A 26,103-nucleotide genomic window follows, 5' to 3' on the forward strand; every position below is an offset into this window, starting at 1 on the left:
TAATAGCATAATGATTTTATAAATAAAGATTAAACTTTCAGTGGTTACCAGACTTTTTAGACTCACAAGTCAGTCTTTAGACGCTTGGCTTAACTAAAGACTGATGACTTTCTCTCTGATTTTGTGTTTAGATGGGCGGATACAATTTCAGAGTTTGAAAAAACTCCCTACATTGCAGAACCAATAGTAAATCTGCAGGGTGGTCCTTCGGTGGCTCGCTGAACTCTTGTGCTTGTAAACATAGTCCCATTGATTGAGCTAGCAAAGCAGTTTTGTCTTGCTATGTGTGGTATTTATTCAGTTTTGGGAAATCACGATGTCTAGAAAGCATCAGTGGCTGCAGCTGACAGGGACAGCTAACACTAGCAGTAAAGCTAACATCAGGACGTCATCTGTTAAAAGCCTCCCGTTGTCGGATACGACATGAAACTACTTCAGTTAGCTCAATAATGTTGTAACTAAGACATCCGCTGGAAAAAATATTTTCTTCACGGATGAGCACACATTTGATAAAACGGAGTTAAATCTCCCAGCATCCATTTTCAAGCTCTCTGTGTGTTTGTTTCCTTGCGGACGAGAAAAGGGGGAGCGCACATTTCCGAGAAGTCGTGTCCTTGTTGCAATGCAAGAGGCGTTGCTTTGTTGCCGGTCGTTTTCGCCGGTGTGTTAAACACACTTTAGAAAGGAGTGTCCCCAGACTATCAGAAGGCGGAGATCTCTGATTGTCTGGTGGCGAGACTAAGACTTTTTGACTTATAGCTCCTACATCTCTTTTTTGCCTTGGTGCTATTTATTTTTAGAAGCTAAATCATTGAGGCTGTTTGCAAAATTGTATCTCGCTTGATGTGAATTAAACAGGCAGTTATGTCGAAATTTTGCCTCTGGGTGAGCATGTCATCATTGAAATGGATCATATAATGTTGTGGTGGTGACTTTAAAACTTCAGCATAGAGGATTTTTATTGCAACTTTCGTTCTGTCTGGTTTCTGTTACCTTACCTTCAAAAATTACCACTGGCTTACCAGAGCCTCTCCCGCTCCATCTGTGCTCTGTGTGTCAATGTGACACGATGTGAAAGCATGCACAGGCGTCAGTGTTGACTGGCTATCACTTGTGCCGTGTAACCAATCAGAGGGGGCTGTAGGTGGAACATTGTTACAAAGCCCAGTGCAGTGGGGACTGCAGGCAGGGAGGGAGACAGTTGTATCAGAGCCAAAGGAGCGAGTTTTAAAATACATTTATTTGATTGGTTATCGATGAAAAAACGTCCGATGCTAATTATGGCAAACAGTAGGCACACTGTGCGCCTAAATCATTTTCCCAGTTCGCACATATATATATTTTTAGGGGCAAATGCAAGTGAAATGCTCGCACTGCAGAGCACTTCTGCCCGTGCCGGACATAAACTTTGCCACGCGGGAAATCCGGCGCTGTGCCTGAGAACTTTAACCCCTGCATAAGTGTAAAAATTGCGTCATAATTAGCACATGAATTCCTTAGTTATGGCCAAAAATGTGTTTTGTGAGGTCATGGTGACCTTGACCTTGGACCACCAAGTTCTGATTGCATGATTGCATCTTGAGGCAACAAAACTGAGCTTGTTTTTCTAAGTAAATACCTGTGGTTGCTGATGGCTGCTTTGCAAAAGGGTCATTTAGGAAAGGGTCACCTAAAGGAGAGGAATCCAGCAGAGGGGGAGGAGCAGGAGGAAAAAAGAGGAAGACAAAGAAGACAGTCAGAGAGCAACTAATGTTAAAAACAATATGAGCTGTCTAGAGGACAGAAAACTAAAGAGAAACAGAGCAGTAAACAGTCAGCTAAGAGATGAGAGGAGAGGCATAACATGTGAAAAAAAGAGGGGATGAGGAAGAAGAAGAGCAGAATACATGGATAATAGAGTCGGGGAAGAGAAGCTAAATACCCCAAGGAACACTGATAAACAGAGGGGAATAGTAACCTTTGAACGGGTCTGTTTTGAAGGGGTCTTCAGAGTGGAAGGGGTCAGTGTGAAGCTCCTGAGGCTGACTGTTGAACACAGACGGCTTCACTTTGAATGGATCCTCCTGTGGTAAAGAAAGAGACAGAGGGAGATAAACAGTCTTAGCAAATACGCACACATATGCAATACATGACAGTACTGATAACATTGCATACACAAAGCGCCAGATTCTCTACTTCAGTCTGTTTTCAGGCACTCTGCCTCAAACATGTGCTTTATCAAACAAGCATACGAGAAGTTGCAGTTTGCATCTCCATTTAGTGATTATTTGTAGGGGTGTCAAATTATTGCGTTAATTGCGAATAATTAATTACAGCCATATTTAACGCGCTATGTTTTTTGATCGCGTTAATCTCATTTTTAATCTCTAACTTTACTGTTTCTGTATGCCACAGAGTTGCCTTTTATAAAATCCGTCTGTAGGCGTAGATTGGGCTTCTTTGTGCTTGAGCTGTGGGAGAGCTGCAGCACTACAGAGCAGAGCCCAGCATCAGCATTGATGACTGTCCCCTGCAGTGGTGGTCTGCTCACTGAGGAGCCTATGAAAAGCTGTCTGCCCTAGCACGCAAGTATCTGGCCTCCCTGGCAACCTCCGTGTAATTTTCAGGACAATCAGGGCAGGATTCACGATTCAGGACAACTGCTTGGATTTCGGAACTGTCCCGAAAAATTCGGTGAAAAATTCGGGACAGTCCCAAAATCCAAGCAGTTGTCCTGAATCCTGAATCCTGCCCTGATTGTCCCGAAAATTGCACTAGAGCAGAGTCTGGAGTAGTTATTGCCTGATAAAACATTAAAAACTGATCATAGTGATTGAGTCGTCATGCAGCTCCCACCAGCTGCACACTGGCTGCAGCAGTTCCTACATGAATTACGGGTGTTGTAGTTTGAAGAAGAGAAGACAGCGCAAGTTGCAGCCACGAGGACAGGGAAAGCGCAGGCAGCCACGAGAAGGAGTGATTTGCACGTTGCAGTGCAGCCTCTTGTTCTAACTGTTCAAAACTGTTCTATAAACTGATACAGCTGTAACAAATGTACCAGGTGTCTTTTATTTTGTTAGCTTTTATTTTTTATTAAGTTTAAAGGACAAGTGCACTTACATTGATTACTTCCATGAAATAAAACGAGAAATTGGAAAAGAGGAAAATAATTTAGAAAATTGTTAAAATAAAAATGGGGAACTGATTACAGATGTATTGTTTCTGTGTGTTTTTACATCTATTGTAGCATTAATTTGCAGCTACGCTATTAATGAAGCTGACATGTCATGACAGTCAAGCACTCCCCTGGTGGTCGAGACTGAAGGTTGCAGCCCTCTATATTGGGACTAATCTCAAAAACAATAGAATGTAATGGCTAGGTGTACTGCATCTGTGTTCAAGTGTGTTATTGTTGAAAACAATAAATATGACTTTATAAAACCACTTTTTGTAATATATATCAATCTTTTGATCATCTGCCACAATAATGTAATGAATTTAAATGAAAATACCTCAAGTTGAGGGCTTTTCTCAGCAATTTTGAGATGAGATTAAAAAAGAGATTAATTAGATCAATTAATTACAGATCATAATTAATTAATCTCTTCATTTTTTTAATCTCTTGACAGCACTAATTATTTGCATCTTATTGCACATCCATGCAAACTAACAATATACAATTAGGCAGGCAATGCAAGGCAGCTTTATTTGTATCGCACATTTCATATACCAGGGCAATTCAAAGTGCTTTACAGAGCAATGAAATATAAAACATAATAAAGGATGCAGATTTACAATAAAAGAGTAAAGAGAAAAGATATAAAAGTTTAAATTAATCACAAAATTATTTACAAGTTTACAAAACAAATCACGATTAAAAATATCAGAAGAGCAGATAAGAGGTGCAAAGATAAAAAGATTATTTAGAATGATTTAAAATTGAGTTTAAAAGTAAGTTTGCAGTCATTGTAGGATGGAGTAGGCAGAGTTGTGGTTTGCTACATTCACAACTGCATTCGTCTTTCTTTTTACAGTACATTAACAATGACTGTTTGGCTTTTGACATGTTGAGTGTATGTCTAAGCCACTGCAACTGGTAGAGCAAGAGAAATGCCAAGAGCCATCAGTTCAGCTGTTCAAAGCACAGCAAGTGAGATATCGCATTCATGAGAATGGGACAGGCGGGCAGACATACATGCAATCAACCCAGAAAGATAATGCCTCCAGCCACGACTTTTGCCGGCATGGAGGCATCAAAAGATGGACAATACTACCAGTTGACCCAAGTTGCAATGAACTATCCTTTAATAGTTTTTCACTTAGCCAAAAGTGTGGCACTGAACCTTAAGAGAGCTTTTTAAAAGAATGTCTAGGGAGAGCAAAGCCTGCCCTAATTACACCACATAAGGGCACACATACATACCAATCCACTTCCCTCAAGATTGAATTTCGCTTTCAAAACACAGGAGTACTTTTTTTTTTGCAGTTTGCCTTGCTCTGTATGCATTCTGTTAGTCTGATTTAAAGCCTTGTGACAAGGACGCCCAATATGGAACTGCAACTTGCAACAGTGTGTATGTATATGTGTATATACGTGTGTGTGTGTGTGTGTGTGTGTGTGTGTGTGTGTGTGTAAGTACATAAAGACGTTTCGTCATGTGGCATCCTGACTCATCCTCACTCTGTGCTGGGCTCTATCTTGTTATGGCTCATTAGAAGATCTGCCCTCTGCTTCATAGGAAACCCTGAGTATGATCCCACCATTGATCCCATGAACTGTTTGCCAGGTGTAAGAGGGCCTGAGCCAAGGTAATTATGTTATTATGAGTAAAGTGAATGGAAGCAGAGCTAAATTGTAGGATTAGATGAGTGCAGTCTCCAGAGAACACATTGGAGAGTCAGGGAGAAAAATAATAACCAAGGATTTAGCAAAAGACAGGTCAAATAACAGAAATGACAGCTAAGAATTTGGCATGCTGCAGTTTGCAGACTGCTGCTAATCTCTTGTCTAGATGATAATAGGCCCGGGCAAAGAGGAGGAGGAGTAGGATTCTAAAAAGCCTGGAATTAAAAACTTTTTTTCTGCAATCTTTAAGAATTCTAAATAAACTAATACTGTTGGCTGAAATATTTTAAAGGACTGTTTCTTGTATCAAAAATAATATTAAGATGCCAGTATGCTTTATTGAACTGCTGCTGATTTTCATGTATCGCCTTGCCATAGACAATGTCATGAGTTGTTCAATGACTTCTATTACCAGCAGCTCAGTAAACACTGCCACATACCATCTACACCAGTGAAATGTCAGAAAGGTATGATGGTATGAAGAAATTAATACAGCCCAAGCCCAACATACTTCACACAATGAAAAGCAAGGTGAGAGCTTGGGTTTGCATTCTTGACACAAATATTTCACAATGGGTCTGTACCATTACTACACCAGCGTATGCCTGTGGTGTGCCTAACAGGTGGAGTATGTGCACCATTTGATGGGTATCATAGCCAGCAGATGCGCCAGATCCTCCACTAACTTTGAGCAGCAAGAGCGGCCAATATTTAGCCACAACCATGTGGCTCGTACATACAAAATAAAATCAGATTGATAAGACTGAGAACTGATGATTTAGGCTTAAGTAAAATCATATTAAAATCATTACTGTTAATGCAGGCAATTATTTGTCAATTAGGAAAGCTATTATGGCTTTTGCCCCGTAGACCGTCATTGTTGTTTGCTGTCAGCTGACAATTACGTAGTTGATGCCGCTGGCTGACAGAATACATTCCATTAAAACAGCTTTCCTGGCCCTCAGCGTTACCTTTTATGCAGCACTCTAAAATGGAACGGACCCACTTTTCACGTGTACAAGTGAGTGCAACACTATGAACGTTTCCATGGAGAGACTGAATATGTGTGCCGTTATCCCCATGTTTAAACAATATCATGTAGGGTTGCTAATGTAGCCTGTGGTCCCTTAATTCAAATGCATTCTAGGCTGTTGATAACATCAGTTAGAGGCCCTTTAGTCTAGAATTGGAATGTGTTATCAGCCACATTGGGAGGTAAAAGCAAAGTTCTTATAGAGATCCTTACCTGTGCTGCTCTCACCATGGCTGGGAATCCACCGTTCTCTCTGTCACTGAAGCCCTCACTCATATCAGCAAGGTTGGTCATACTGCCTCCATGGGTTCCGTTCAAGGTGCTGTTGTACTGCTCAATGCTTTTGGACACTTCCTGTTGGCTGTCCTGAATCTGGGACAACTTACTACGAGCCTGCAGGAGAGAGAGAGAGAGACACACACACACACACACACACACACACACACACACACACACACACACACACACACACACAGAGTTCAATAACAGTGGGATAAATGGATACATTGGTGCATGTTCTTCTTGCTTGAGACAGCTCTTCAGTTATGTCTGATTAGGATATCTTATTTCTGAACACCTGCTAGAGTTGAATGCAGGTAAACACACAAATACCGACTTCAGTGCTAACAGAGAAGTAGATTACACAGTGCAATGATGCCCTCTGTTGACACTTTTCAGAAACACACACACACAAATACTGAATAAATCCCTGTGTCCTACCTGGTTGATCTCATCCTGTGTGGCCTTCAGAGACTTGATGATAGTCTCAAGTTGGACCTTGCCAGCAGCAAGGCTCTGCTCCAGCTGGTTCTCCTCCTGCTGCAGCCGGCCAAGGTCGGCCTTTGCCCGGCTCAGCTCCTCCTCCTGGCTCTGCAAATCAGACTCCTGAGAGTGGATCTGACTCTGGAGGGTTGAGATCTGGAGGCAGAACAGAATGAAATTAACACCTGCCCAGTGACAATGGCCTTTGAAATCATCTCTGTATCTGACAATTTATTAAAGCCATAAGCTGCCACTACATCATTAAAGACACTTTGCTTTCTTCCCTTTGGCACCATCTAAGTTGCCTCTTAGTAACTGTAACATTTAGCTGAACTGTAAAACAAACCCCAATTTGCAATGCATCACAGGGGTGGAAACTTCTGCCATGTTTTCACTTTCTCCCACATCCCCCAGTTCTTCCTCTCTCCCTCACCATCTGAGACTCTTCTTGGCACTTCATCCTGACTTCGTTCAGCATGTCCTCTAGTTTGTGTTTCTGCTGGTCCATTTCCTCCAGGCGGTCCTGGGCATCTTGTTTCTGTGCCTCCAGGTCTTGCAGGCTGGCTGTCTCTCTGTCCAAGTCATTCTGCATCTCCTGAGGAACAGAAATTAAAACAAGTTAAGAGTGTCAGTAAGTATCATGTGCCAAATATTGGTGTCCATCACATAAAATAAGAAAAAAACAAAGCAACAAGTGGTCAGATATAGGGTTGGGCGATCCAAACTGGTATATAACGATGTCAGGGAAATGCTGCACTGCTGCTATAGTCAAGAGCCAGTCATATGACACAATTTCTTCACTGTCTGGTGGTTTGGGAAACTGTAGCTCACACTGAACATTTTTACAGTCATGGTTTACTGCTGACCTGACATTGCTCACCTGCCTGTCCCAAGTTCTGCCTCTCTCTCCTCACTCGTCACACACATATTGCACTGAAAGCTTCTGTAGAGGCTGCAACAAGCCAAAAAAACTCTGTCATTTGTACTTTTACCCTCTAACAACTTCATCCTCCACTCCTTTAATCCACCAGCAAACTGCCCAGTTTCCAGGCTGTCCATCCCCGGTAGCACACGGGCCTGATTACAGAGCTTCACTAAGCTTGTCTATTCGTCGCAAGCATCACTTGCTTTCATTTTTGTTGGCCAGACTTGGCAAAAGCACATGGGGTATGGGTAGCATTTTATCATACATAATTTGACATGTATAAATGTGTTCACATATGTGGTCCCACCCTCTAAAGCCCTTACCATGTCAGCTAACGCACGAAATATCTTTCAAGGGGGGGCAAAACAACACGTATGCACTTCAGCACCTCTGCTGGAAAAGTCCTAGGGGAAACACTGTCCTAAATCTATGTATGTTAACATTTATCTTGTTTTTATTTAGATATAAAACTTAAAACATGCAACAACATAAGAAGAATAAAGAATAGTCTTACAGAAAATGTCTTACAAATTTGGGAAGAGAAAGTTATTTTCCGATCTAACTTGAGTTCACAAAATACAGGACAGAAATATACAAAATTCATTCTGTTGTGGTAAACAGTGCCATATGCTATGAAAGTGCAATTTCAGCATTTCTTTTTTAAGATTAGGTTCCATCACACTTGTTTTAACAAACTTGTTTTAACAAATAAACACTAATTTTTAAAAGCATCCATGATATTCATACATTTATTTTATTACTCTTTTGCTAAAAAAGCATTACATTTGGTGAAGAGCGCATAATGACTTGTTGAGGACTCAAAATGCATAGTTTAGGACTTGAGACTCGACTTGGGACTTGTTAGCCTTGACTTGGAACTTGACTCAGGACTTGCCTATCTTGACTCAGGACTTGACTCAGGACATGAGTGCAAAGATTTCTGACTTGTGACTTGGTCCCACCTCTGACCATTGCACATAATGTTTCTGTGGGTTATTAATGACTTTAAAAACAACAGAGTCAGCCCAGCACATGTAAGCAAATACTGATCAGTGACTGTGACGGAGGGAAATCTTTTTCAATAGTGCCAACAAACTTTGTCGCTAAAATAGGTGCCAACAATTCATCTGCTAGATAAGTCTCTGATCTTCTGCAGACGGTGAGTAGAGACCCAGCTTTTGGACCTACCACAGAGAGGGTCAAGCCCAGATAGGAGGTGTGCAAATTTGCAGGAAAGCCCAATCAGTCTTTTTTCAGCATTGGCAGCATAAAAACAAAATCAGGGAGTGCGGCAAAATGCTGCCTACCTACTTTTGTTTATACAAAATGCACCTTTTTCGGGGCAATGGGGGGCGTGAGTAAGTAAAATGTGTAGCTCAGCGTGTGACATAAACAGTAACGTGGGAGAGAAGCTGCAGCTGGTCAGTCCTTCGGCAATTCTCTCATAAGTCAGCCCGTTCTTCACCGTTTCTGTCATCTGACGGTTAATTTTGCGAGGGCAAGGAGGGCGCGCAATTCCTTGTCTCCCCAGATGCTCATCTTCACAGTGTCTGTCAGGTTTGCATTTCCCTCTTCCGACTAGCTGCTCGCTATTCCTGCTATCAGCTGTTGTTAGCTCAATAACTACGATGACAACTGTACGTTTCAAAACTTTACTCAAACTTCAGCATGACAATAACAATGACAGCCCCCGCACTTCCTCACTCAGAACATACATGTAATTCGCACATGCGCAGTGGGAAACATAGCACATAACAAACTCCCCTTTTCTCTTTAAAGAAAAATAGTGCAAAGAAAACATTTCTTTTTCTTCTTAGTGGCCTTAACAGATAGCCAGGTTTAAAGTTTCTGCTTTAATAACTACAGTTGAACAGTAAAAAAAGTCTTTGTTGTTTAGTCCATTTAGCTTTTAAGCTGCCATACACCTTCACTGAGAGCTCTCAAGAGAACAAGTGCAGACGTCCCCTTCTTGGTCAAGCAGTCAGCGAGCTGCTCCTTAGTTGCTGACCACAATATCTGCTGAATAGTCCCAGAGTTTATGAGCTCCTTGATACTGCTGATCTCGAGTCGGAGTCTTTTCTCTGTGACTGATTTGGTGGATTTGACAGCATCAAAAAGAGAGTGGTTGTCTGTTACACACACAGTAGGCATAGACGTTGGAACTAGGGGTGCGGCCGCACCCCCTCCCATCCGCACCCCCACACCCCAGCCTCCCTATCCACTGCATTACGCTTTAAAAAAAAAAAAGAATCTGAATTTAAACTCAATTTGTCTGACTTACATTTATCTCTTTCATATCATTAATGCATAGATCTATGCTTTTGATGTGATATGCAGCCTGCCTGACTACATACAGTAGCCTTGGCATCCAGGATGTTGTGTCCATCCTGCAAACCTTGCAGCCCCAAACCCGCTCCATGCTGGTGGAGAAGCTCATTAAGCTCTGTCTGGCCCTGCCCATATCTGTCACGGCATCGGAGCGCTCTTTCTCAGCCTTGCGCAGGCTGAAAACCTGGCTGCGCTGCGCAACACCATGACGCAGGAGAGACTAACACATTTGGCCATTATGAACGCTCACAGTGACCTTATGGATGAAAGCGATGTCTCAACCCTGCTTAAAATCTTCATCAGTAGGTCAACTGAGAGAAGGTCCACTTTTGGAAATGCATGAAAGCCCTGAGTCAGGAGTGCAGACTTTTCTTTTTTTCATTCAAGGTTACAAATAATGTTATGCTCCTTAAATGGCTTGATTTAGTTATCAAAGTTTAATTTTCTTAACAATAAAGATGCCGTGTTCATCCATTCTAGTTCTCTTATAACTGCATGTTATTATAAAATAACTTCAAATCAAATCCTGAATCACTGATAAGTGTGCATGCTTCCCCCGCCCCTCCCAACAAAAATCCTGCACCCCCCTCTCAGAAAATAGTTCCGACGTCCATGACAACAGGCAATATTTGGCCAATCTTCGACTTAAGCATATCATATTCAGTGATTGTTAGGGGGGCCTCTTGCTGTGTGGCTCTGGTGGGGTCCACAGGAATGGGTTGGAGATTTTTTATGTACATCCATTGTTGCACCTGTATTTCATCCTCCACAGAGAGAACCTCCATTCCAATGTAGCTGAAGCTGTCCAATTTGAAAAGCAGCTTTCAATTGAGGGATGACTGTCGTGGAGAATGTTTCTGAACCTCCCCAAATAAAGTCATCCACATGACAAGCAAGGACTCCCATCACATTGCAGGAGTCATCCAACCAGTAGAACACTGCTGGGTCAACTTTTGACACAGTACCTCCCAACTGCTGCATAATGTCTTTCACCCTGTTGTACCAATACAGAGAAGCGTCTGCCAGGCCATAAACACACTTTTTCAACTTCCACACAGTTCCTTTGCTCTGAGCTTCTCGGGGAGGCCGAATGTAGACATTTCGGGTTAACGCTTTACCTTGCAAAAAGCTTTAATGTCCATGGAGTTCAGCTGCCATTTCTTTTGACATATAACAGCCATGATCATTTTTAGAGCCTCTGAGGCACACGTAGGTGAGTCTTTTGGGAGCTCCTCAGTGTTCATTTCCTCAAAGCCTCTTGCAGCTAGTCTGGCTTTAGGTACAACACCATCTTGTGTCTCCTTGAGTGTACACACCCACCTTGTAGAGATGCATTTCTGACCTTTGTCTTTCACCCCTTCAAAGACATTGTTCTGTTTCCAGTTGCTGAGTTCAGCGTGTTTGGCAGGCATGAAGGCATCATCATTAACAATCAGTACGTCCTCTTTATGGCAGTCTGCACATAATTCAGCATGCTCAGATGGAACCATTTGAAGATTTTCTACTTGTCCTAGGTCCACTGATCCAGTTGTGCCAGCAATTTCCTCAGGCTCTGTGTACTGTAAACTGTACCAGTTTTTGTATGTTCCAGTGGCCTTTCCTGTGTGGCTGAGGATTTTTCCAGTGTGTGCTTGGCCACTTCCACTGTCTGTGTATGTCACTACTTGTCCAATTTTCAGCTTAAGTCCTTCACAAGTAGTATTTGAGTGTGTTTGTGATGCATCAGATTGCTCATGATCATCCTCTCTTCGGTGTGTTGATGTGTGAGGGGGCTCATTGTTATCCTCACCATCTTCATCATTTGAGGGTGCCTCTTCCTCACTTTCATTTTCAGTGTAATTTTCATTGAGTCCGGTATCTGGTAATGTGGCATTTTCAGTTTCCATCAACTGACTGTCTCTTTCTCTCGGCATACCTTGCGAGCCATCAACCTTTCAAAGTCTAGATTGATGTACACGAACATAAGTGCCCCCGTGGCTAACAAATATAACCACACCATCTTGGCCGATGACCACACCTGGACCTTTCCACTGTGTAGAATCCACTTGTTTGTAGTAAACCTTATCCCCTGTTTCATATCGGTCATCAGTGGGTCGCAGTTGTTTACGAAGGGCTCTTCGGATCCTCTCACAGCATTCTGCTTCTGTGAATGCTCTCCTTGTAGCATGTAATGCTGAGATGTGCTGGGCTATCCAAGTAGCCATGCTAGTCCCTACTAGAGTTGGCGGCTTATCAGTGAGAACTGACGGCAGATTTAGGTTCTGCCTGAACACTAGCTGGTAGGGACTATAGCCATGCACATTGTGCATAGAGTTTTTTGCCATCAGGGCCCAGTCTAGGGCTGTCTTCCAGTCACATCCGTTGTCTCTCTTTAATTTTAACAGGATTTTAGTGAGGGTTTGATTATGCCTTTCTAAGAGACCGTTACTCCATGGACTATAAGCTGCAGTCGTTTTCACTTCAATATTAAAGTTTTCAGCCATGTCCCTCATTTCATCATTGTTGTATTCACCCCCATTGTCAGTGAACAGTCTGCGTGGAGGACCATGAACACTTATCCAACAGTGAATAAAGTGCTTCACTAACTCCCTGGGTTTCTTGGTGGTAATAATGCTCCCCACACTGAAGCGTGTGAAGTGGTCAATGGCGTGAAGATACCACATTCCTGGCTCTAGCTCATGTAAGTCCATAGCTACAGTTTCATTGTAAGTTGAGGCCATGGATAAACATACTGCTGGCTTTTGCTTTGGTTTACTGTATCTGATGCATGTCTCACAGTTCTTTACAATATCCTTCAAGATTGTGGTGCACTCCTCATCAGTATTACCTGAGCAGGTCAGTAGTTTTTGCAGTCTGTCAACTGAGGCATGTCCAAACTGCTTGTGCAGTTACAATAGAATTTTTTGTTTTTCCTGTTTTTTCATGCTTTCTGAGAATGTCATCTTCATTTTGGATGTCACCTCAATCTGGGGTACTCTCATCCCTCAAGTTCACACATGTCCTGACGATGTCAGTTCAAGTTTCACAGGTTGCTTGAACATTATGGCTTTGTCATTCTCAATGTCCAAAACTGCACCTGCTCTTTTCAGTGAAGTTTTGCTTAAAAGTAAAAGGGATATCAGCTGGGACAACTTCTGTCTCAATTTGACATCTAGTCTGTGCTATCACAGCTGGGATTTTCACTTTCTTTGTGGAATGGACAATTCTCCCATCGCCAAACTTGAATGGTCTTGCACTTTTTATGTCCTTCATTTTCAGTAACTCATCCTGTGTTAGTTGACTGACATAATGTTCAAGCCATTTATCACCACACACTGTTCTAGTGCAAGCTGTGTCAATCACAGCAGATCCCAAAGACTCCACCATGAAAATCTCTGTGTCAGACAATGTGTCTCGAGACAACAAAGTAATGTTGCACTCTTCTACCTCTGTCTTTCATCTTCTGTTATTTTAGCATGTTCATTTTTGTGGGGGCAGTCCTTTGCCCAGTGATATATGCTTTGGCAGAGTGCACTAGGCTTGTGCCGATTTCCGGTTTCACTGTTTCGGTACGGTTTAAGAGCTCCACCCGGTTTAATTCAAGTCAACCGGATAAACCGGAGGAGAAAAAAAAAAGAAAAGCTTTTCACATCAGCGGCGCGTCAAGGGACTATATTCAACTTATCTTGCATTGTAACATGCATTATGACAACTTAATAAGGTTTATGTTTGTTTATAAATGAAGTGGAGGAGCCTACAAGTGTTTTGTTTAGTTTGTCTCAGAGGCTTCAGAAGGACTCCGCAGCTCTGCTCCGCTCAGCTGTCTGCTGCTGCTGCGAGAGATCAAATTTCATTGGGGGCAGAGAAAAGTGCCAGGGAGTCATCATACGGTGACCAGATGTCCCCGATTTCCAGGGACAGTCCCCGATTTGGATGACCTGTCCCTGGTAAAAACTGTCCCCAAAAATGTCCCCGATTTTGACAATGAATGGGGGAAAAATGCGCGCAGACTCAAACACCAGTTATTACGGTAGTCAGTAAACACATCGCCAGAGAAGACGTCATATGATGTGCAGACGTTATCAGGAGGCACGACCAGACGCAGCAGCATCAACAACAACCATCTAGAGGCGGCAAAAAGGAGAGAAGAGGAGACCAGCGGCCGCGTTAAATGGTATGTTGTGTATGAACTTATTTATTTTGTGTGAGCTGGCAGTAGACTTGACTGTGTGTGTGTGTGTGTGTGTGTGTGTGTGTGTGTGTGTGTGTGTGAGAAGTGAGGTAAAGTAGGCTAAGTATGATTGTAACATGCAGTGCATCTGTTTAATCTGAACTGAAGACCTAACGTAACGTTATAAAAGTCAGTCAACATTAACATTATGTCACTGTTTTTATATCTGTCATTGGTGGAGCTGTAACGTTAGCATGAGATTACCAGGTGATGACATTGTAAGTGGCTTTGTTTTAGAAAAGGAAGAGGTGGAAGACTGTTTTGGTAGCATGGGATTTTCTTGGAGGCATACGGACCTGAGACTGTGTTAAAATAATAAATAAATAATAAGTAAATGGTCAATAGTTGTGTGTGTTAACTGCTGTATTTTGTGTCGGGCTGGCACCAGTCACTGCTGTGTGGGAAACCAATGAATTTAGTAGTTATAAATGTAGACCATCTGATCAGATGATGCCCTATGTTACTGTTTTGTACGTCACTGTTGTTAGTGAAGGTGTAACTTGTTATATTAGATTACAATGAGATGACAATATTATCTCTATCTTTTGTGAATGCACTTTATAAATGTAGGCTATTCTTTGATTTTAATAAAGTAGCATTTTTGTTGTTGTTTAGCCTTGCTGATGCTGCTGCATGGGGGATACAGTTATTTTTATTGTATGAAAAAATCATATCTGCAGTAGAAAGTTGCACTTTGGAAATTTGGTTTGGTACATAGTGATACATGGTCTGAAAGGTTTAGGAACCTCTGATGTAGCACATTTCAAACAAAGGCAATTACATAGAGCATATAAAAAAGAGCACAATGACTAAATTATATAAGTATATTACCAAAACTTATGAAACTATTCACTTACTATTGGCTCTGTTTTTGCAGTTTTTCTCATGTTCTCCTCTGCTCTTATTCTACCCAAGCTCCTGAGGCGGAGGCTACGGAGGTGGATGAATGAGGGGATTACGGTGATGTCATCCCTTTTTTTGATTGCCACCTTTTGTGTCATAAATATCAGTTCAGTATTCAGTTATGAGTTGAAACCTTTGACCAAAAAAATCCATCCTAACTCAAGCTAATAAGATTAATAAGATAAATAAGATATTTTTGTCTTCCTCAGTGGATGGATGGTTGGTGATGTCACTCATTTGTTTGATTGCAACCTTTTTTGTAATAAGAGCTGGTCAAAACATTGAAAAAGTACTTGTCCCCGTTTTTATTTCACAATGATAATATTTAATGATTTTTCACCACCGCACTGAAAATGTCCCCGATTCTCATCTCAGAAATATGGTCACCTTAAGTCAGCAGTCATTCAGTTTGTTGCCCTGGTAATCTGCTTCCTCTGAAGAAGTTCCTGGTACTATTTGGGGGGCTGGAACTACTACAGTAACGTCCTCTCGCTCGGCCCTCTTAACCACCATGTCTCCACTGAGAGAGCGGAGTCGGAGGAAGGTTCCTTGGTGTCCTTCTGCGTCTTCTTCTTCTTCTTGTGTAACCTTGTGTGTATTGGCGGTTAATACAGCATTACCGCCACCTAGTGGATTGGAAGTGCATTACACCTATAATGGGCTTTTATTGGCAAAAATAGCTCAAATGCGACCCCCAGTGGTAAAATTAGGTATATAATTTGATATATCGGTTCGGTTAGATATTTTTATTTTAAATCAAACCGGTTGGAAAATTTTCAAACTGTCACAAGCCTAGACTGCACATCTTGTTCTCCTACCGTATCTGTCAAGCGGATTGGTACCGTGAACAGTTGTTTGATTTTGCAGATTTGACCTACTTTCTGTCCTTCCGTTAAACTTTGTGTAGTAGGCAGTGTCAGCTGCATCTCCGCTCACCTGCAGTGCATCAGCCCCCCTCTGTGGCATATTATCGCCAAAGAACCTCTTCAAGGCAGCCTTCATGTTGTCAAACGTGAGGCCTGGACAAGCGGTATGCGCCAACTGTTTGTCTTTAACATTAAGTCCCGCAGTGTCTAGCAGCTTGAATGCTAACACCGCATCTGGAAGCTCCATTTTGAACTGGCGAATTCTGTTGTACCTCTGTTCAGACTCAACAATGTAATCCACCATCGAAGCGCCATTGTCTCTTGTTATCCGGTCAAACTCCGTGTACACCTTGTATTGGCAGTCCTTTTCCTCTTTCAAAAACACAGAGTCCAGTTTTATCAGAAGTGTAGTCATTCCATTATCTTTATTCAAATCCCCTGCAGCTATTTCCAGCGCGCTGTCCCTCACTCTTCCTGTTAGCGACAAGGCAACCGCCAAGGCCTGCTTCTTCTTATCCAAGTCAGTAACCAGTCCCCAGATTTTGACCTCATTTTTCCAGCTTTCATATGATTTCTTCTCAGCAAACGCTGGCGGAACTTTATAATTACCAGCGGCCACCCTCTGCTACCATTGTTAGCTCAATAACTACAACAACAACTGTACATTTCAAGACTTTACTCAAACTTCAGCACGACAATAACAACGACAGCCTCCGCACTTCCTCACTCAGAACACACATGTAATTCGCAGTGGGAAACATAGCACATAACAGCTGTTTCCTGTTTATCCACGGCCAGTTGGTCACACGTGCGGCATCATCAACAGCTCCTCCCACAAGTCATCAATAGCCCCTCCCGTTGCGGAAGGCCACCTCGGTCTGTTTAAACTTAAAGGGTTCCGCCAATATGACTACCCTACGAGGCGGAAAATTGGGCACCTCTGATCAACTCGCCAATCTGGCTCTGTGTGTCTAAATTCTCGCAGCTTGCTGGCAAAACGGCCCAACATTCGCAGAAAATCTCGCACTGTAAAAGGGGCTTCAGTCTCTGGCACAGGTCAGCATGGCACGGCGTGTCTCAACTGATAATGGAAACGCAAATCGGCGCAGCATGGCTTGACTCAGCACGACCAAAAGTAACAGTGGAAGAGGCCCAGTCGTCAGATAAAGCCAAGCTGTTTAGTGCACTTCATACAAAAACCTGCACCCACTGGGCCCTTGTATAAATATATGTTTGTATATACAGGGCCAGGAGAGACCATTATTTTTCAATAATTCTTTGAAAATAGAAACAGAGATAGGAAGATGAACAGTGACACTATTTAATTGACATGAGAGCAGTCCACATTAACGCTTTTTCTAAAAATAACTGTCATATTTGCTTAAACTGTCACTAAATCTATATAGTATTACAAATATGAATTAAGATTTTGTTACTGTGTTGCCTTTTTCTCACCTCAAATATTGTCAGAAACATATTTAAGTTGTTGTTTAGCTGTAAAATGAGAACATGGTCCAGTGCTTGGTACTCTGGTTGACTTTTCCAACACAGTGGCCGTATCATTAAAGCGAAACATGTTGTCCGTTGCTTTCTCTTTGGGCAGTGCTGATCAAATGCAAAAGATTCTGTTACTGCATTGCCTATTTCTCATATAAAATGATTTCAGAAACACATTTTAGTGTTCTGTTTAGCTGTAACATGACAATGTTGGTCTGGCCAGTGGGTGGTGCTTGGTGCTTTGCTCGACTGTTTCCAACATGTAGTTACATTCAGTGACAGAATCTAGGGATGCACCGAAATGAAAATTTGTGGCCAAAGCTGAAGCCGAATAAAAAAAATAACAAACAAACAAATAACAAAAATAACACTTGGCCGAATACTGAATACCGAATACCGTTGTTTAGTTTTTCATTAGTTTTTGCAGATGAACCCCCTCCAGATTAGTGTTGTCACGGTACCAAAATTGGGACCCACGGTACGATACCAGTGAAAGTATCACGGTTCTGAGTAGTATCAGGATACCACAGAAAAAATGAGGCAGATGTGCCTTTTGTCATTTATAAAAAGATAAATCACTTTTCTATAATTCATCAATGATATTTCAATGGAATAAATTACTTATTGACTTATTCATACTTCAAAAACGGCATCAATAAGTGATTAACATAGCGGGGATCAAAATAAAATAAAAAAATAAAATTAAAAACCAACCAGCCACCCTCCTCCCCTGACAAGTAAAGAACAGTCCCTAAAGTGCAGTGAGGTTTATGGGCCGTTACCTGCCACAAAGAGAGAAATGTGAACAGCTCGTTTCTCCTCTGACACGTCACATACCTGTGTGCCGCCATGGCTCGGCTGTCCAGGTCCTTTTGGGCAGTCATGACGCCAACAAGAGGAAATTATTGGAGCCGGACTTCTCCGTCGCCGGTAAGCCTATGGCCGCCGTATTTGACAGGAATACATTCCTGTCTGTGTCTGTGACCCCCGTTCAACCCACAACCAGTGGGATTCACCTTTAGTTCCTGCTGCTGGTTGAAATCTGTACTTGCACAGCGTGCTGAATGATTCATTTTGCTTGAACAAAACTATTTTAGTCGCAAATGCGAGTGCGGTGACAGACAGAGTAAAATATCGCCACACTGCTGACATTTTACTCCGTCCGTCACAGCACGCTGTATAATTGCGTTATCAAAACACACCACTATTATTCGGCCTTGCTTTTCACTTATTCCACCAAATACCGAATGTCTGTTTTTTTTGCAATATTTGGCCGAATATATTCGGTTACCTAATATTCGGTGCATCCTTAACAGAATCTTGATCAATATTTGATCAGCGCTGCCTAGTTGGACTTTTTTTTTTTTTTTTTAAGATATTTTTTGGGGCATTTTCGCCTCTAATGGACAGGACAGACAAGTGTGAAAGGGGGAGAGAGAGAGAGGGAGCGACACGCAGCAAAGGGCCACAGGCCAGAGCCGAACCCGGGCTGCTTCGGCAACAGCCCTGCACACGGTGTGCCCACTCCACCACCAAGCCACCGACGCCCCACCTAGTTGGACATTTTGACTGCAGTTCACGAGAAGTAACTGGCATGACTGACTGAATCATTTTCATGATTCTTGCATATGCCATTAGAAGCACTTTAAGAGGAGGCAAGAGGGACATGATTTTTTTCACAAACTGTTTCATTTAATACTACTATATTATTAATATATTATAGTGTCACTTTCAGCAAATATAACAAAAAATATCTTCATAAAAGTTACCAACTGTAGCTTTAATCCAAGCAAATTGCAGGTGACTGACCAGTAACAAGTTGCACTCACCTGCACCTCTGCACTCTTGTGTCTGATGGCCTCCTCTGTCTCCCTGATGTCCTGCTCCAGAGTGTACTTCTCCCTAAAACACACACACACACACACACACACACACACACACACACACACACACACACAAACAACAAATGCACACAAGGGCGCATACAAACACACACAAGCATAATTAGAACAGAAAAAGAACCAAATAACTAAAAACTTCCTGCTGTGTACACTCAACATGTCAGAGTAACAAGATACTGAACTGGGATTCTATCAAATCCATAGTGTCACAGGCAAAAAGTTAAAAAAAAAAAAAAAAAAGTGACAGTAAAAAAAAAAAGAAGAGCTGCTGGCAACTGCGTGTCTGTGACCTGATAAAAAAAAATTAGTGTGCCTTCCTACATTATTTCAGATTAATTATTTAAATCAGTGTAATTGCAAAGGGCTATAATAACAACAATGTGTATCTTCATTTTTTTAAAAAAAATCCTAAATTTATAAGATTTGTGCGTAGATTGGTGGAAATAAACTTAAAGTGTGCAACACTGAGAGTTCCACAAAGCAAAAAAATACTGATTCTTTATGGTCCGTGAACAAAATGTTATGTTCTGCTAGCATGTTGATGAAATGGTACTGTTTGAGTCCATACATTTTTTGTGTGGGTTTAGCCTAGTGTTCTTTAAAATACACAGCATTTGATTCTATCTGAGGACAATACTGTGTTGTGCTGTAGAGCAGCACAATATTTATCTTGGTATGACTCTATGCAGTGTCATTATCTACTAACTATCCTCTGCATGTACATAAAGGATGGAATTTGGTAGTAAGACTCCTTCAGCTAAAAACAACAGTCAGATGCCAAAATGTAAATTGAAGCAGGGTTTGCTCCTTTAATGTAAGTGATGGGGGACAAAATCCATAGTCTTCCTTCAGTGTAAAAATGCATTCCACTGCTACTCTGAAGTGAATGAGGCTGCAGCAGTTTGTGTAAAGGCTCATTTATATTCCCCTTGTGTACAAAAACAGATACGTCCACTTCAAAAATTGTAAACATCACTGCCTTCATACTTTCAAGCATCTTTTACGATGGCATAGATACAGCCACTAGATGGCACTAGAGGGCAGAGTCAAGTTTCACACAACAACAAATGAGGCGATGGTGTTCTGTGTGGCCATTATATAGATCCTGACATGTGGACAGAGAATTCTTTCAACTATATCACCAATTCATTCCGTTCCGCCATTATTTAAATTTCTCCCGTGGTCGAATCTCGCTACACTGCCTCCAACATCTCTGGTGGTGCAGCTCCATTTTGCCTGTATCCATTAGCTTTTAGAAAACGTGCACAAATACAGACGAAATGAATGCAGAGTGCAGACAGAAGGCTCCATATGTCTCTGTATCTAAGTGGACAGATAGTAACACAAAAAGGAACTTAAGTATTAAAAAGATGGAAACTTTGGAGGATATTCACATGATTAGTCTCAGTGATTCCCCTACCATTATATTAGTGGGTAGTTCATTTTATTTAATTTTATGTTCTATATAGCGCCAGATCACAACAGAGGCGCACACACACAGGTGAGCACACTCCCACCAGCAGACAGAGAGCGTGCGTCAGAAAATATGTTGCGTCAACCAACCAACCAACCAACCAACCAACCTGAAAAGCAGACAAAAATATATGCGGTTTTTAAGAAGGTGAAGAAGAAATGTTTTGATGTTTAGTACAATGTACAGTTCAAATAATTGTTCAGTTGTCATTTAAAGAAACATATGAAACCCCCTCCGCACGTGTATGCAGGTGTTTTTGAACACAAGAAACCCAACAAAAAAATAGGCAATATATTCCTTTCCATATAGACCACAGTTCTGAAGTACACCAACAAGTCCTTCTGTTTTTTTGGTATTTTTTCCTAGTGTGTCCACAGATTTAGATGGCGCCTTTTTATTCCAATGTAATTACTTGCCTGACACTTACAGCAAAATAAGCTTCTAGCTTCCGGGTTTACATGCAGTATGCTTCCCATTAAATATGCATAGTAGTGTTTCTCCCACTGGCCCCACCTGCAAGTTCCCGCTCAGCTCGTAGACTTAACAATGGTAAATGGTAAATGGACCTGCACTTGTATATTCAATTCAATTCAATTTTATTTATAAAGCCCAATATCACAAATCACAATTTGCCTCACAGGGCTTTACAGCATACGATAAGGTATAAGTGCCTTTCTAGTCATCTGACCACTCAAAGCACTTTTTACACTATGAGTCACACGCACCCATTCACACACACATTCACACAGGCTCCCATACAAGATGCCAACTGCTGCTCAGTTTTGTAATACACTTACACACCGATGGAACAGCCATCAGGAGCAATTTGGGGTTCAGTATCTTGCTCAAGGATACTTTGACATGGACACTGGAGGTGCTGGCTGATCTTCCGATTGGCTGACGACCCACACTACCTCTGAGCCACAGCCGCCCCAATGTGATGACATCACAGATTTTAAAATCACTTTTCTTGGCTCAAGTAAAGTTTAACAAATATAAAACCTCCATGGATCAATTTTTTTATTGAAAGAGTCATAACTGACCTTGTTTGCAGCTTGAGGAGTCCTTTCTACAATTTATTTTGGTGGTCTATGGGGAAAATGCTTTTTGGGCTGCTCATTGCAATATCACGAATGGCCACTGGGGAAAACTGGAAACAGGCTGAGCTGTGCTCCTGAGGACCTGGGTGTGTCACATTCAACCTCATGGATGGGCCGGAAAACAATTTAGTAAACAGTAGAAAGCAGCATGCAGGCCAGTGAAAATGCTACGGCAGTTGCTTCTTTTTCTATGCCTTATTTCTTCAGTTTCTCTCTCTCAAACTAAATTTGAACAATGTTCGAGCACTGCTTAGACAGAGACCGACAGTATTTTGTGGCAGCCTGTCTTTGCATCGCACTGGCAAATGGGCTAGAATCGGGGCTTTCACATAGTTGTTGTATTGAAGTTGATGGGAGCTGAAGCCAATAAACACTCCTGACTACTGCAGAGTCATTTAACCCTGGAGTGCAAGCTGAATGTAACCTTTCCCATTTAAATAAAATAGCCAAATGTAAGCAGGTGTTAGTGGGGTTTTGTGCAGTGGGAAATGGGCTTAACACATATTGCTGAAGCCTCATATTAGCTTTAGATAAACTTTTTTGTTTTTATACTGAACAAAGACTGTAGATGTTTCTCCCCTTCACTTGCATTAAAAGTGTTTTGGGAACTGATCTCTTCAGTGCCTGTATGAAAAGAAGGAATGACTACCACAAGCAAAATTTGCTTCACTGTTTACATGGGCACCTGGATATTGTTTGAAGACATGACTTCAAAAATTGCGAACCTATTCTTTACCACACTCTGCATCTTGACCGCAGTCATGAAGGTGATAAAACAATCAAATGTGAGCATATGTGACGTCAACTCACAAACTCTATGCAAGAAAAGAAGGAGGCAGAATCACTGCTTACTGTCTGTGTGTCATAGTAGATTAGACAGAATGCCAGTCCATGGATGTTCAGTAGCTGTTGTGTTTACCTGAGAGTATTCCACTGGGTAAAGGCAAGAGTGCTGACGCAGCATGGAGAATAAGTGGTGAACAAACAAAAATTTGATAAAATACACACATCAAAAGAATAGTGGGCGGTTGGCTGGCTGGCTGGCTGGATGGATGGATGGATGGATGGATGGATGGATGGATGGATGGATGGAATGAAGGAAGGAGGAAGAAAACAGTTGATTGAGATGAAGCCAAGATGAGAAATAAAACTCATCCATGTTTGATAGTGCATGTTTCCTTTTTACGTGTGCATTTTATCAGAAAAACAATTGGACCATAGGAATATAGTATAAACAGAGCTAAGGGTATTACGGGGTTAGCTGTGGGCTGCAGGTAACTTTAGCTGTTGTATGGGACAATCCACAAAAATTTATCCACTAATCGATCAGTCTTAAGACACTGAGGGTCTCTGTTGGCTAAGGGCCTTCTTGACACAACTGGGAAATTCTTGGTTAATAAGGCCATCTCAGGGCTTATGCTGAAACATTGCTAAATCTAGCTCAAAAGCTTGGTTGGTTTGATTTCTTCATAAAAAATTAAGGAGGATCAACTATACAGCATTTAAGATGCTAAGTTGGCACTGAAGAAGTAATACAATTAATAAAGCAATTCATGATTAAGGATAGGTTTTTAACATTAAAGGGTTTTGGCATTATTGCAGTCTTTGGACGTTATGATCTTAAAAATGTGATGGTGCATCTTTTGCGGTGTATGCTGAAAATGATAAATGATTTTATACTGAGGTTAAGTCTAACATGTCTTCTTCATGTCTTTTATTGTCAGAAAACCAGCTTAAATGTGCAATGTCAAGTTCTATTACAACAAAATTAAATAAAGTACTGTTATAAGAAAGTTAAATAAAACAATTAGATAAATCAAAGCAGAACCACTGGTGCTTTTTTTTTTAAGCACCCGGCTCATATCAGGTGGAAGTGTTGATATTTTTGCTGTGAACCTGAAGCTATCAGTCGACAGTTAGGTGTTAGCAGTTAGTAGTAGGGATGTCACGATACCAAAAATTCAGTCGTTGGTGCCGATACCAGTAAAATTACACGATTCTCGATACCAAAGTCAATACCATGGTAAAAAAAAAAAAAAATCCTAAGATCCCATGTACTTAAACAAGAAATACTTTATTAAAATATATGCATATAAAATAACATTTCTATCAACAGATTGATATTACTTATGTTTTTTCTTTTTCTCTTTTCGTCTTTACCTATTTTTCGTTGTAAAAAAACATTGATCAACATCCGCAATAAACTATTTAAATATTTACAATTTAAATCATGCTGACAGCATTTGAGCCAACCACAAGAATGTGTGAAATTTTGTTGGTTTCATTTACTGTTTGTCCTGTCCCAGTGCAAACGGCATTTTTTAATGTCCATGGTCTAGTTGTGGAAAAATCAAACGCCCCAGTACAATAAATCAAACGCACCCCAACCGCTGTGTTTCGGAGGTAGACGTACATGCGCAGTCACACACTGCTGAGAGTGAAATCCCTGATCATTACCTCACACGCAGCTTGTTCAAGCTGTTCTCTGTGTTGTTGAAATTAAACAAAATAACATGGAACATATCTGCTTATTATGCTACTGATTTTAATTGGGATATTTTTTGATGAACTGAATGACATTTAATGGAGTGTTGCACGTCTCGAAGGCTGGGCTCATAGGAGACCACCGGACTCTCTCCCAGGGGAGGGGCTGGGAGAGAGAGGGAGATGTCCAGGCAAGGCTCAGTCCAGCATGGACCAAAACACAGCACGGACGGTTCAGAAGCAATTCGGAACGAGTTAAAAGCAATTAATAAACAGACAAAGTGGTGTTTAAAAATGCATATATTTCTAGCAGATCTATTTTCTGGCCTAAAGTGCAGCCGTGACTGGTTCTGAATGTGGGCTTTAGCAGGCAGCCGCTCTCTCCTCTTCCTGGTACTGCGTAGTTCCGCCACTGAATCTTTTAATGGTACACAGTACCGGACTGTACCAGCTTACTTTCATCCCTGGTAGATATGCCATGTGTAGTTCTACCTCCTCGTCACCCCCTCACTCTGAATGTAGGCATGGACTGTAACACTATACGGCATATACTGTCAGAGAGTCATAGAGTCATAGCACCACTTCTTACGCGGTATCGGTTCTTCCGTTTTTTCCAAAAAATGAGTATTGCCAGGGTTTTTTCATCATGGAATTGAAAGGTATCGCGAGTATCGGTTCTCATGACATCACTAGTTAGTAGCAAGGTAAACTGTTACCACGGTGCCTTTAATCATGAGTATCTATTTACTGTGGGCTAAAAACAATCTAACAGCTTTTCAGTTCATATATTATTAGTCGTTGCAAGTCGCACCAATGTTCTTTGGTCACAAAACGACATTAAATAGCCCTGCAGATACAAAAACACACGCCTCGCCTGCTCATACCATCATTAAAGTCATTAAGTTCAACTGTGACCGCAGTCCCATTAAACATGATGATTTATTCACTGTAAGCTGAAAACAAACTAACAGCTCTCCACTTCATAACAATTTGCAAGATGCTCTGGTCCTCTGCAGATACAAAAACACACGCTTTGCCTGCTCAAACACTATCGCTCAGGAAAAGTGGTCTGGATGGACAGAGGAGTGTGTGTCTCATTTGTGAGTCTTTCTTTGTGTGTGTGTGTGTGTGACTAAGAGAGGGACAGAGCCACTGGAGAGAGCGAGAGAACTGACACGCCAAAGTGGGTTTTATGCTGGTGGCCTTAAAAAAATGGCGTGACCATTTATACTCAATGTTTGGGATATAGTTACTTTAAATTGTTTGTTACCTCTGCAACTGGGCTATCTCCTGGCTGATGTCATCCAACTCCTTGATGCCAGTGAACTCCCCAGAACCTACTGAACTAGAGCTGTCCTGTAGAGGAAGACACAGACAGACAGAGAGGGACAAGACAAAAAAGACGAGGTTGGCAAAGTAACTGAATTTGTTGAAGAAGTAAAGTGAGATAATGAAATGGTGTCAAGTGAGCCACAGCAGACCAGGCCAAAGGAGGGACAGGGGGAAAAGAGAGGATAGGAGAGAAACCAATGCTCAATAAGAGGAGCAGCAAAGTGGCTGAATCAGTAAGTGGGGGCTGGGATCACCAACATGTGGGGGAGCGTTATCACCATTGACAAACTGCCAATGACAGGAAAGATTCAGGATTTTTGTAGTTGTATGGCTAATATTCAGCCCCACTGAGAACATTTAAAGTTATTATAAAGGTGGTTTTCAGAAGTTCCAGTATCTTGTCCACTAGAATTTGCTGGTGATGCTAGTCCAAGAGTGTGGAGACATTTCTTGAAAAAACAAA

General features: G+C 41.6%; 1 protein-coding gene across 8 annotated transcripts in view; it reads right to left on the bottom strand.

The window, feature by feature from the left end:
• Positions 1-26,103, bottom strand: part of LOC125895865 (epidermal growth factor receptor substrate 15-like 1) — a 167,520-nt gene that overhangs the window by 55,555 nt on the left and 85,862 nt on the right. For 7 of the 8 annotated variants that reach the window (XR_007450216.1, XR_007450215.1, XR_007450217.1 and 4 more), the window contains exons 13-19: positions 25,579-25,664; positions 19,179-19,251; positions 7,054-7,215; positions 6,579-6,776; positions 6,072-6,251; positions 1,958-2,063; positions 1,619-1,669 (exon numbers count right to left, since the gene is read on the bottom strand). Coding sequence is in view for 5 of the 8 variants with exons in the window: in XM_049588034.1 (XP_049443991.1) it covers positions 1,619-1,669; positions 1,958-2,063; positions 6,072-6,251; positions 6,579-6,776; positions 7,054-7,215; positions 19,179-19,251; positions 25,579-25,664 (856 nt within the window). In the remaining 3 variants the exon portion in view is untranslated. The remainder of the gene's footprint in view (positions 1-1,618; positions 1,670-1,957; positions 2,064-6,071; positions 6,252-6,578; positions 6,777-7,053; positions 7,216-19,178; positions 19,252-25,578; positions 25,665-26,103) is intronic. The other variant, XM_049588031.1, reaches the window with a different exon arrangement.

This window comes from Epinephelus fuscoguttatus, linkage group LG10 (genome assembly GCF_011397635.1).
Source record: "Epinephelus fuscoguttatus linkage group LG10, E.fuscoguttatus.final_Chr_v1".
Taxonomy (NCBI): Eukaryota; Metazoa; Chordata; class Actinopteri; order Perciformes; family Serranidae; genus Epinephelus; species Epinephelus fuscoguttatus.